The following is a 12935-nucleotide window of genomic DNA, read 5'->3' as shown; positions in this document are numbered from 1 at the left end:
ATATGAATAAAAATATTTTCAGGGGGTGGGTTATACTGGTTTGCATTTGGTGTTATGAAGTAGACATCTTCATCGTTTTTTATTGCTTTGTCTACATCCTTAAAATTTGAATCTCATGCCGTCAGACTCTATCAGCCACTACTACTTGCAGCAGTCATCTAGCAAGATTATGTCACACATTCAGAAATTCAAGTTCAGGTTTAAGGGAAGAGTAAATAGGCTCTGCCTCTGGTTGGAGAGTGACAACCTGAAATATTGCTATGACTATTTTGGAAAATAAAGTCCCCGATCCATATTGCTAAGTGAATTGTCAATTCTTTGTTTTTATCTGACTTGACCTAACTCTAGTATTTCATAGTTCATCTCTTCTTCCTTGCATACTTTCTTACCTTGGATTTTAGGATATTATATACTCTTGATTTTCCTCTTACCTTACTGGATACTCTTTCTCAGATTATTTAGGTGGTTCTTCCTTATTTCCTCAGTCTCTCCAGGTCTAGAACTTTTCTCATTTCAATCTGTACACTCTTGCTTTTCTGATCTCATCCAGCCTCAAGGCTCTGTAGAGTGATGACTCTCAAATTCTAGCTTGAAAATTTCCCTTGAACTCCAGACAGGTATATTTAATTGCCTAATCAGCAGATCCATTAATAGACACTTTAAATTTAGCATGTCCTAAACTGAATTCTTTTTCAAAAAATTAAATTAGTTGAGGTTACATTGGTTAATAACATATAAATTTCAGGTGTGCATCAATATAATTTGATATCTGTATACTGTATTGTGTGTTCACCACACCCAGAGTCTAGTTTCCTTCTGTTACCATATATTTGATCCCTTTTACCAGTTTGCCTTTTCCCCAACCCTCTTCTCATCTGGTAACCATCATTCTTTGTCTGTATATATAAGTTTGTTTTTGTTTGCAAAACTAATTCTTAATTAACATCTCCCCACATCTTGCTAAATTTATTTTTTTCACCATCTTCTCCATCTCAGTAACTAGCAACTCCATCTTTCTAATTGCTTAGGTCCAAACTTTCTTTAGTAATAATAGACTCCTCTATTTCTTTGACACTCCATACGCAGGCTATTAGAAAATCTTGTTGGCTCAGTCTTGAAAATATATTCAGAATTGGACATTTTGTACTGCCTCAGTATTTTTCTGGTCTAGGATAATTGCTGGGATTATTATAATAGCTTTCTAACTGGCTTTCCTACATCTGTCCTTACTTGCTGTAGTTAACCAGAATTTTACTGTTAAAACATAATTCAAATCATGTCATTCCTCTGTTTAAGCTCCTCTAATCGCTTTTTTTCTCAGCCTAAGTCCTTAAAGTGGCTAGAAAGCCCACATGATCACATCGCTATTGTCGCTCTGACTTGCTTTTGTGTTCTCTACTTTATATACTCTGCTGTAGTCACAGCGGCTGCTTTACTGCTTTAGGAACGGGCAGTCCTATTCCTGTCCTAAGATTTTTGCACTTACAGTTCTCTCTGCCTGTAGCTTCTTCCCCTAAGTATTCCCATGTCTAACGCTCTTATTTCCTTCATGGTTTTGCTCAATTGTTAACTTCCCAGTGACTTTATATGACCTCCTTATTTAAAATTATATTGCCTCAGTTTTAGCATTCCCTGTTTCTTCCCTGCATGCTTTTCTCCATGGCACATATAAATCATATGATATACTACAGTATTTATTTTAAAAAGCATTTTGTTTTCCTTAATTAGAATGTAAGCTCCATGGTAGGAGGGATTTTTACCTATTTTGTTGATTGTTATACCTTTAGCTCTTTGGTTAGTATCTGGCAGGTAATAGATTTTCAACAAATATTGTTAAATGAATGAATATCTTTTACTTTAGTTTTTCTTATAAAGCTAAGAAAATCACAAGACACATGTCAGTGAGACAGCAAGATCTAGATCCGGATAGTACTACAGATATAGAAGATGTTGCAGATACTAAAGAAGAACTTATTAAAAAGTGTGAAGAAATGTGGAAAGATATGGAAGAAGTAAGTATGAAAAGATAAAAATGATATAGTAATTAATTACTATAAGATTTAATTCTATTTTAATAATAGACTTAGGAAGGAATTATGCTGATTTCTGAAAGTCATTATATCTTGAGTATTTATATAATTTTTAGTTCTATAAACATTTATTCAAGGAACTTCATACCAGATGAGCTACAGAAAGAAAAAACTATGGTAGTCCCTGCCCTCCAGGAGATTATCATTTAATGGAGGCAATAGCCGTTATATTAGAAGTATTGTGGTAGAGATGCAAAGACTATACTTAGGAGGAGGACTAAACCTAGACTGAAAGGGTCAAAGATAGCGTCCTAAAAAAGATAATTACTGAATTTATTTCTAAGGGATAAATAGGAGTAACCAGTAAAAGTGAGAGAAGTATACAAAGCAGAACAAAATATATAAAGGTTGGGAGAGTTTAGAGAATCCCAAGTAGAATATTATGACTTATGGTAATTAGGAGAAGGACTTGTGGAGTGAGACTAGAGAGGTAATTAGGGACAAGAATATGGAGATTTTATCGAGTGTATACTATGGGGAGGACGATAAACAAAAAGTGCCCTGACAAGATATATAGTTTGGGAAAATTATTCTCATGGTTTTGAAGAAAATAGAATGCAGAAGAGAAAGGCTACAGGTAGAGCATTTAGGAGGCTCTAATAGTAGTCCTGGTAAGAAGTACTGAAGGATCAAATCCTTGCAAATAGAGAGAATGGATTCAAGAGATATTAAGGAATTGGAAGTCATGAAATGGAGGAGTTATGGATAGTTTCGGGTTCTTGGTTTGGGCCAGTGGTTGGTTGGTGGAGTTATTTCCTCAGAGACTATAGAAATTGGGAGAACACATAATGATGGAGTTTGACTGAAAATATGAATTAATTTAGAAAATCTTGTTTGAAATATATGTACATTTTCTGAGTTAGTTAAATAGAATCACTTCTGGTACACTGCAATATGTTGGTAAAAATTTGTTCTACTTGAGAAAGCATAATGTATGATACAGGCCACAGACATGTTTCACATTCTGTTCTTAGTAAAGTTTCAGATTAGGGCAAATTAGTGTTTTGTTTTGTTTTTTTCTTTTTCTAAAATTTTTTTTTTTAACATAAGTCTTTGGTACTCTGTATTGTTAATGTATTTTCAGGTAATTTTTATAATCTTTTTTTTTTGCTTTTGATATTTTTCAGTATAGAAATTTCATTTTAAAATATAAAATTGTTTTTGTAGAGACTGCAAATAGAAATAATCACAAATAAAATTTAAATTACCCATAGTTTTACTCAGATATAATCACTATTAATGGTTATGGAGTTTTTTAATGGCACAGAAACAATGTCCTGAAGGTTTTATTTTCTTATGATCTTAACTACTTACCTCTTCTGTTATTTTTCTACAGTGCTTTCTGTCTTATTCCCCATTTTCTCATTATCTAGCTTTTAATTCATATTAACTATTAGTTTTTGTTGTTTTTTTCCTTATTTATTTTGCTCATATTATTCTATACAGAGTCTAGTATCCCTATTTACTTTCAATATATTCACTTAGAGACTTGTTTGTATGCCTTCCTGATCCTCTTGCTTAGGGAGTGAGGAATTTAAACAAACTCTTCTCTTATATCAGATAATTGTATGTTGTTTTAGAGGAATATAATGCTGACTGGTATAAAGGGTGGGGAAGAAAATTGTGGGTTATAGTGTGTGACTTGTTTTTCTTTTTAAATCAAGTGTCAGAATAAGTTATCGCTTGTTGGAACTGAGACACTCACTGATTCAAATGCTCAGGTATGAATCCTTTTTTTTTTCTTTCTGAAAATAGGAAAGTAGAATTCATTGTGTTTTTGATAAGAAGTGTATCTATCTACATTTATTACAAATGTAATAGTTTTGTTAATACCCATATGCTTAATCATTTGGAAAGTACTCTTTCTGATTTAAGAGAAGTATTTTTAAAACTTTTTGCATAAGCTGTTATAAATAAATAAGAGGGTATTATCTCTTATCTTTTCACAGCTACATATACGTTTAACTGTTGAGTGAATTACTCATCGGCTGCTATTATAATACCTTGTTAAAAATGATAACAAAGACTTTTCTACTTTGTGTTAGGTACAGTAGCCACAGTTAATTTACTATCTGTGTGGAATCTTAACTGATTTTACCCTAGGCTTAAAAAAGAAAAAAGATTAAGATACCCATGTTAATCATCAAAGACCTGTAGGATTGGTTTAGGAATATTCCAAAGGATCAGATTAAGAATTTAAACTATGACGGAGATGATAGTTCCAATCTTTGGGAAAGATATGAATTAGCTAATAAATGATAGTAGTACAAGTAGCATCTATCTGGGAGAAAATAAAATCCAATCTCCATCTTTCATTATATAAATTTAAATTCTAGATGAATTGTCATAAAAATCTTACAAGGAAAGCAAGGAGACTGCAATCTAGTGACAGTCTAGTGGCTATTAGTAGAAATGTTTTAGTAATAAAAATTCTAAGAACAAAGTCAGATATATAAATGATTCCGGTGAAAGTTCTCCAGAACTGGTGGGAGCATATCAGAAGACAAGAAACCAATTGAAAGTATCACTTGAGCATCAAAAGACATAATGGGTTTAATTAATTATAACAATATAAACAAGTTATAGTCTATGAGCGTAGTAATAAAAATTAGAATGAGAGAAGAAAAGCGGAAAAAACTAATTTGTCACTTTTGGAAGTACCTGTTACATCAAATCTTTAAAAACTGGTGATAAAGAATAAAGCCATCTTTTAAAAAATTTTGTATTCTCAGTAAATATAGAGCTCTTTTATACAAGATAAAACAATATTATATTTAGAAAAGCATTATACAGTAAATAAGCCATCATCTGTTTTCCTTGGTAAATGTGGTTCTTAAAGTGTAGACATTGAGACCTACTGAATTATATCACTGGGGATAGGGACCGTACGTTTCCTGAATGATTTTCATGTAGTGAGCCAAACACTGGCCTTGTACAAAGTACTTAAGTAGTATAAATAATCAATATCCTGAGTTAGTCAATAATAACACCTAATGAATGCACAAAATGCCTTTTCTTGTCATTTTGAGGGTCTTCAAGATTACTCCCAGTTTGCTGGTTCTCTAGGAGGACTTACAGGACTCAGTATGTTAGTCATACTCATGGCTGAGAGTTATTACATGTAAAGGTTGCAGAGTAAAATCAGTAAAGAGAAAAGGCTATGGGGTGAAGTACAGAGGAAATCAGGGCACAGACTTTTAAGAGTCCCGCCCAGTGGAGTCACACAAGACATGCTTAATTAATTCCTCCAGTGAGTTGTGACAAGTGTGAAATGTCTACCAGGGCACCTCCTTAGAGGCTCGGTGCCTAAGATTATTTGTGGGGGTAGTAACGTAGGTATCCTCTACCTAGCAGTTGTCAAAATGCTCCCAGAAGGAAAGCAGGTGTTCAGTGTCAGTCATATTCTTTGCACAAACAATTTAAGCACAGCGAGCCACTCTTATCAGTTAGGTTGGGAACCATCTCAAAATCCAAATTTTTAGATGCCAGCCCAGGGTCAACCTTGCAAGAAGGCCTTTAAGGATAATCTCAGACTTACTTGGTTAATTCTTTTCTGCATACCTATTAACTTCAAAACTTCCATAAAATTCTTTTTCTAAAGCAAGAAGTTAAATATTTTAAATGAGAAAATGGCAGGATTTCTCAAATTTTGATGTTTAAATAACTTTAGCAATACTGCTGCTATTTTTTTTTTATAAAGGGTTAATTTTATAGCAAGACCAGAAATAATTTGAGTGTTTGCCTTAGCTGAGCTTTGAGATTGAACTGTATGAAATTACTGTTTTTTAATAGGTTAAAAAATGAATATCAGTAATTTTATATATTTCGACCTAATATATGGAGGAAAAGTGATATGGATTCCTTATCATTATGACAGTTTTGCCTAGTTTAGCAACTGCTTCTTAAGAATTTGATATCCTTTCTTAGTAATAATATTTAATATAAATTGCTTTATAGTTAACAAAAAACTTTCATATTGTTAATTATAAGAAAATAATGTTAAACTCTCTTGGTAAAAAATGTAAACACCTGTAAATGCATTTTTATATAATTATATAAAGTTTTCAAAAATTAGACTATTCAACAGGCAATGTTATATATAAAATACAGAGCAGAGTCTTTGAGCTACCTGCTCTGTATCACAAAAATTGCTTAAAAAAGACAGTAGTATCCTTTTAGTGTAAATATTATAGTAATACTCACATTTTTGAAATGTGAAATTTTTTATCTCTTTGGCCACCAATAATTATATAGAGAAGATAAAATATGTTCTGAAATTTAACTTTAAGTATACTTTAACTTTATGGTCTAATCAGGCTACAGATTTATCACATAGATTTGTAATGATCAAAATTATAGTGATTGGAGCCACCTAATATCAGAAACATATTCATCCTAATTTATCTTTGGCTAAAGGGGTACACAATTTATTAACTATTGAGGAGCAAAACTTTTTTATGTGTGGCTTTGGAACTAGTCTCATTTTATAATTGTTTCTATTTATGTATTTAAAGTTATTTTTAGCTTCTCAGCTAAAAACATTTGCAATTTTTCCAACAGTGCATAGAGAGAAAAAGGAGCATCTTTTTTTTTTTTTTAACGCCTACAGCACCTGGTATTCCTAGGTGGTCTCCCATCCAAGTACTAGGTCCGACCCTGCTTAGCTTCCAAGATCAGACGAGATCGAGCACATTCAGGGTGGCTTGGCCGTAGACTGAAAAAGGAGAATCTTTAAAGCAAATTTGTCTAAAAAGTGTTGGCAAGAAATAACATCCTATTTTTTTAAAGAAATATTAATTTAGGGAATAAATTTAATATACTTAGTTTCTTTTATTTCGGTTGAATGAAGTAGAATTGATCATTTTTTAATACTATATCACTGGTACAACAGGCAATCTCTGAGCTATAATTAATGTTGTTTAAAGAAGAATTTGGAGTGGTAATTTTTTATGTTATGTCATATTAGCCGTTTATGTTAAGACTTTGTATTAAAATATTAAGACTGTCTACACTTTCATCTATGAGTTGCTATAAATGTTCCACAAGAAATGATTTTGTTTTATTCTCTTGTTCTTTTTTTTTTATAGCTGTCATTGTTAATTATGCAAGTGAAATGTTTAACTGCTGAACTCAGTCAATGGCAAAAAGAAACTCCTGAAAGTAAGATTCTTATCTTTAGGTTTATATTTTTGTAAACAGATCGATGGCAAATGAATTCAATGATCACAAGAAGAATTACAAGTTCCATTTAGCTTTTTTTTTTTTTTTTTTAATAAGCAGGAAGCAGCGTTTATTGATGCCAGCACTGGCTCATTTGTATCCAAAGGCTGTGTCCATTTAGCCTTCCTGATTTTGTCTAAAGTCCATCGGTATTAGGAAGCTATCTCAGTTTACTTTTTTATATACATTATTTCATGCTTATTTTATTATTATAGATAAACAGATCTGTCTCACATTAGAGTGTAGTAGTCTTGATTGTAGAGACAGACATTATTGCTATATTTCATCCTCATAGACACTGTCTTAGATGCACAGCAAAAACTGTAAATTGTTTCTTAATGACACTTACCTACTGGAAAAGTTATTTTAGATATTTATTTATATAAGGGCTACATAGATTGTATGTTGCCTTTTGACTTGTCTGACCAAGACTATGTTTTTGCCTTAGTTGAGAAATAGATGGCTTAAAAATCAGTAGTTACAACACTCAATTAGTAGATAACTTTCTGTTATGAAAGCCTGCATTTCTCTATGCTGTATATATGTCTGTATATGGTATTCTGTATGGATCGTACCCTCTTTTTCCATATATGTCTCCCTTCCCTTTTCTCCTCTTCCTCTATCTCCTTTCTTTTAACTCTCCTCATTCTTGGTTGTAATTACTATATTCATGCCAATGTCCACCATTGTTCCACATCCTTACTACCACCTAGTAGTCTTTTAATTTTAGCACTTCTGTATTGGTTCGCTAGTATCTTATTTAGGATTTTTGCATCTGTGTTCATGGTCTGTAGTTTTCTTTTTTTGTGTTATCTTTACCAGGTTTTGGTATCAGAGTATTATTGGCCTCATAAAATGAGTTGGGAAGTATTGCCTCCTCTTCGATTTTTTTGGAAGAATTTGAGGAGACTAGGTACTAAATCTTCTTTGAATGTTTGGTAGAATTCACTGGTGAAGCCCTCGGGTCCTGGACTTTTACTTTTTGGTAGGTTTTTGATGATTATTTCAATTTCTATACTGCTGATCGGTCTATTTAGATTTTCCAGTTCTTGATTCAGTCTAGGAAGATTGTATTTTTCTAAGTACTGGTCCATTTCTTTTAGGTTATTAAATTTGTTATTATATACTTTTTCATAGTATTCTTGCATAATCCTTTGTATTTCTGTGATGTCAGTCGTAATTTCCCCTCTTTCATCCCTGACTATGTTTATTTGTGTTCTTTTTCTTTTTTCTTTAGTGAGTCTAGCCAGGGGTTTGTCAATTTTATTAACCTTCTCAAAGAACCAGCTCCTTGTTGTATTTATTTTTTCTATTGTTTTTTGTTTGTTTGTTTGTTTTGTTTTCAATGTCATTTATTTCTGCTCTAATTTTGACGATTTCTCTCCTTCTGCTAACTTTAGGCCTTATTTGCTCTTCCTTTTCTAGTATTTTAAGATGAGGTAATTTTAGCACTTCTGATAGGTGTATTATACAATCGTGATTTTAATTTGTATCCAACTGTGTATCCTATTGCCTCTATATTGAGCATTATATTGAGCATCTCAAAGGCTATTCATAATCTGCTGTTAAAATATTGGTGTTCTCCAGGGGACTACTCACTTCTTTTTGCTTCTTACTCTAAATGCTATTCTTGAATTATATTTTCTGCTTCTGTTTTTATGTGTTATATATGGATTAATGACTTCTGTGTTAGGTTGCTAGGGCTGCCATCTCAAAGTACCATGGACTGGTTGGTTTAAATAACAGAACTTTATTTTCTCACAATTCTGGAGGCTAGAAGGCCAAGATCAAGGTGTTGTTTTCTTCTAAGGCCTCTCTTCTTGGATTATAGATTGCCATTTTTTCCCCCATGTCTTCACATGATTACCCATTTGTATCTCTTTGTATAAGGATGTCAGTTATAATGGGGTAAGGTTCACCCTAATGACATCGCTTTAATTTAATTACCATTTTAAAGACTTAATTCCAAATACAGTCACCTTCTGAGGTACTGGGGATTAGGACTTCACCTTTTGAACTGGGGGCAGGGGAGGGGGCAGAGACAATTTCCATAACGACTTCCAAAACTATATACCCAAACCAGACTTCTTTGTAACATCACACTTATATATATATCTACCTTCTAGACATCTTTTCCAAAATATTCAACAGATACCTCAGATTCATGAACTGGTCTTCATTCCCTAACCCACTGAGTAGAATCTGATTTGCCATAAATTTGAGTACTTCTAGATTCTTCTTTTTTCAGATTTTACATACAGCTGGTCATTAAATATTGAACCCTATTTAGGCATTTATCCCTAATCCATTAGTTTATTATAATAGACTTTTACTTGTCAATATTTTAAAAAATTGTAGAAATTTTCAAATTTAAAGAAAAATTAAAGGTCCAACTTTATTCTTTTGCATGTGTATTATCTAGTTTTCTCATTGCCGTTTATTGAAGGTCCTTTCTTTATTGAATTGTCTCAGCACCTTTGTCAAAAATCATTGGACTATATACTATATAGTAAGGATTTATTTCTGGGCTCTCTGTTCTGTTATGTTAGTCTGTATGTCTGTCTCCATGCCAAGTAGCATGCTGTTTTGATTACAATAGCTTTGTAGTTGGAAATTAGAACATGTGAGTTCTACGACTTGGTTCTTCCTTTTCAAGGCTGTTTTGACTATTTGGGGTCCCTCAAGATTCTACGTGAATTTTAGTATTTTCTGTTTCCACAAAAAATATCACTGAGATTTTGGATAGAGATTACGCTGAATCTACAGACCGCTTTGGGTATTGTTGACATCTTAACAGTATTAACTCTTCCAATCCTTGAATGTGGGATGTCTTTCTATTTATGGGCATCTTTAATTACTTTCAACAACATTTTGTAGTTTTCAGTGTACAAATCTTGCCTCCTAGGTTAAATTTATTCCTAAGATTTTATTCTTTTTGCTGTGTATTGAGGAATTTTTAATTTTTATTTTCTTTAATATCATCATCTCTGACATACACACTTGGTAGTGATAATACTGACCACACAGGCTGCCTTGTTGGTCAAACCTTGCTTAGGGTTGCCAGTCACATAGGCTGCCTCACTGGAAGGATTCAAAAAATCTTTGTATTCGTGGAATGTGCCACAATGTATTGGTTGAAATGATTGTTTGGATGAGTATTGAAATACAACTCTTGGCCACACTGTCTAAGAGGAATATTTTTAAACTTTAGAATCCTTCTCATTGTACTTATTGAAATGATTTAGTAGCCATCCTGAGGCTGCCTATAATCAGTTCTAATAAAGGGCCTATGAAATACATGTAGGAAACTCTTGCCTGTTATAGGCTAGCAGATAGATTAGATAGTTTTCAGTAGCATATCATTTGAGAAATTTTAGATTGTACTTTATTAGGAAAGGTAAACTTTTCTAAGTACAAGGGTTGAACTTTTCTAAGAATTTAATTTTGCTATACAAAATTAAAATGAAATAGTAGTTTCTACTAATCAGACTGGCAATAATTTTAGACATTTTATAATATGTGTTGCTGTTCCTTGTTCATTGGTCATAAAAATTTTTAGGAAAGAATCTGGCATCCTGTATTCAAATTCAAAATACGCATTTCCTTCTGTGAAATTCCATTTCTGGGAATCTATCCCACAAAAATGAAAGCATCAGTACAGAAAGACAAATAAAAGAATGCTTACTGCATCATTGTCTTTGTGGCTAAAAACTAGACACAAAGTTAATGCTCAGTCAGTAGCAAAATCACTAAATACTTTATGGTATATTCACCCTGTGAAATATTGTGCTGCTATATAAAATTATGAATTAGATTTATACCAAATGAATAGAAGGGTTTTCTGTAGGGATTTCACTGAGTGAAAATAAGATAGGAGTAATATGTATGATATGATCCTATACTTGTAAAACCAGCATTAACAAAATTAATAACCCTTGCATGTAGGTGTATATATATATATATATATATCTGTACATACATATGTATGCGTGCAGAGATATGACTACAGACAACACACTAGAGATTATTGATTTTAATTCTGAAGGATTGGGAAGACAAAACAAGAAAAGAAAAAGGCACTAAAAACAAAATGCATAATATCACACTTGTCTAAAATTATATATAAGTTGGTTATATATGTAAAGATGTTAAATAAAAATAATTTTATAAAAACCACATATTTCACAAAAAAGTTTTATCACATAAATGGAAAGAGAAAGGGGTATTTTAAAAGCATAAAGTCAAATGTTTGATTTTTGAGAGTTCACTAAGCATATGTATAATTTTGGTTTGTTTTGTTTCTGTAGTAATTCCTCTGAATGACGAAGTTCTGGTAACAATAGGTAAAGAAGAGGTAAGTCACTTAATGAATTAGTAGTAACCTCAAATAATTTATAATTAGAAGTGTTGTAGATGATAAGTTCATGATACAAGATCTAGGATGAAACCACTTTAAAACCATGTTTACTTTCTCTTTTGATTTTAATTATGTTTTATTGAACAGAATATTTTAAAAGCTTTAAATTTTGAACTCAATTTGTCTATAAGAACTATTGCTAAAGTTAGTGTTTAATATGTAAATCTTGCTCTTAATACTTAATTTTCAATTGATTAAACTCTCTTTATAATAAAAGCAGAAATGGTAAACATAAACTGAATGATCATACATATACATTTATTTTTTTCCAATACTTAACATAGTGTCAGTGAAGACATGGTTTAAAGTGTAAATCTATTAGGTCAAAGTATAGGAGAAAAGATAGAAGCAAAAAAAATTTTTAACAAGGTCGTAGAGCATAAAAAGAGATAATTATCTATATACCTAGAGACAGAAATAGGTATGAAAAGAGAGATTATCTGTCCTATAGGATGAAAGAAAGGCTTGAGATTTGAAGGAAACTGCTACTGCAAAATTCAGGTTTCAAGTGTGAACTAAAAATGAGATTTCTTTAAAGTTACAACACAATTAGACCTGTCTCACTTTCTTTCTTTTGCAATCAGAGAGCTAACTTTTTAACCCTGCACCTGAAAGCTGGAGGTATATGGTATGAAGATATTAAACTATTGAGGCGCTGGACTCAGGGACACCAGGTTGGGTTAAAAGTTGGAAAGGTCAAGTTAACATTTTCATACTATGTGATAGAAGTAAGTACCGGCTTCTTCTCCTACTGTGTCCCCAGAGGTCCTGCAGTCTGGTGTAAAAATAGCCTCAGACTAAAGATAAAGTAATCTTCTCTGAAAAATCTATATGGCCCAAGGAAAAAAATCTCTCTAAGAATTAATATATGGGGGTCCCTGATGAAAAAGCCCCATTCATAAAGAGTTTTTAGTAGGTTTTTGACTTTTAAATATGAATGGCCAGCCAGCGATCAACATTTGTTAAATGCCTCCAAATGGAAAGGCAGAAACCCAAAACAATTGACAAAGATGAACTTTAAGGAAATAGAGACAATTCTGGGAACAAATAGAATTTAATAAAACTGTACCTTAAGAGAGATTGAAAGATTTGGGGTAGGGTCCACAAAAAAACAAAATGTCAACTTAAGAAAAGTACCACTTCTTACCCACTAGGATGACTATAGTTGGAAGACATACAATAACAAGTATTGATGAAGATGTGGAGAA

At 32.2% G+C, this 12935-nt stretch overlaps 1 protein-coding gene and 1 pseudogene across 6 annotated transcripts in view; one reads left to right on the top strand and one right to left on the bottom strand.

The window, feature by feature from the left end:
* LOC120608233 (A disintegrin and metalloproteinase with thrombospondin motifs 6) overlaps positions 1-12935 on the top strand; it is a 289732-nt gene that overhangs the window by 3939 nt on the left and 272858 nt on the right. For all 6 annotated transcript variants that reach the window (XR_005654357.1, XM_039870050.1, XM_039870051.1 and 3 more), the window contains 4 exons: positions 1862-2012; positions 3755-3811; positions 7178-7250; positions 11618-11664. Coding sequence is in view for 5 of the 6 variants with exons in the window: in XM_039870050.1 (XP_039725984.1) it covers positions 1896-2012; positions 3755-3811; positions 7178-7250; positions 11618-11664 (294 nt within the window). In the remaining variant the exon portion in view is untranslated. The remainder of the gene's footprint in view (positions 1-1861; positions 2013-3754; positions 3812-7177; positions 7251-11617; positions 11665-12935) is intronic.
* LOC120608365 (uncharacterized) lies at positions 6691-6805 on the bottom strand (annotated as a pseudogene).

Source organism: Pteropus medius, unplaced genomic scaffold (assembly GCF_902729225.1).
Source record: "Pteropus medius unplaced genomic scaffold, Ma_sr-lr_union100, whole genome shotgun sequence".
NCBI classification, from domain to species: domain Eukaryota; kingdom Metazoa; phylum Chordata; class Mammalia; order Chiroptera; family Pteropodidae; genus Pteropus; species Pteropus medius.
The sequence above is the reverse complement of the archived record's forward strand: the minus strand, read 5'-3'. Positions and strand labels throughout refer to the sequence as shown.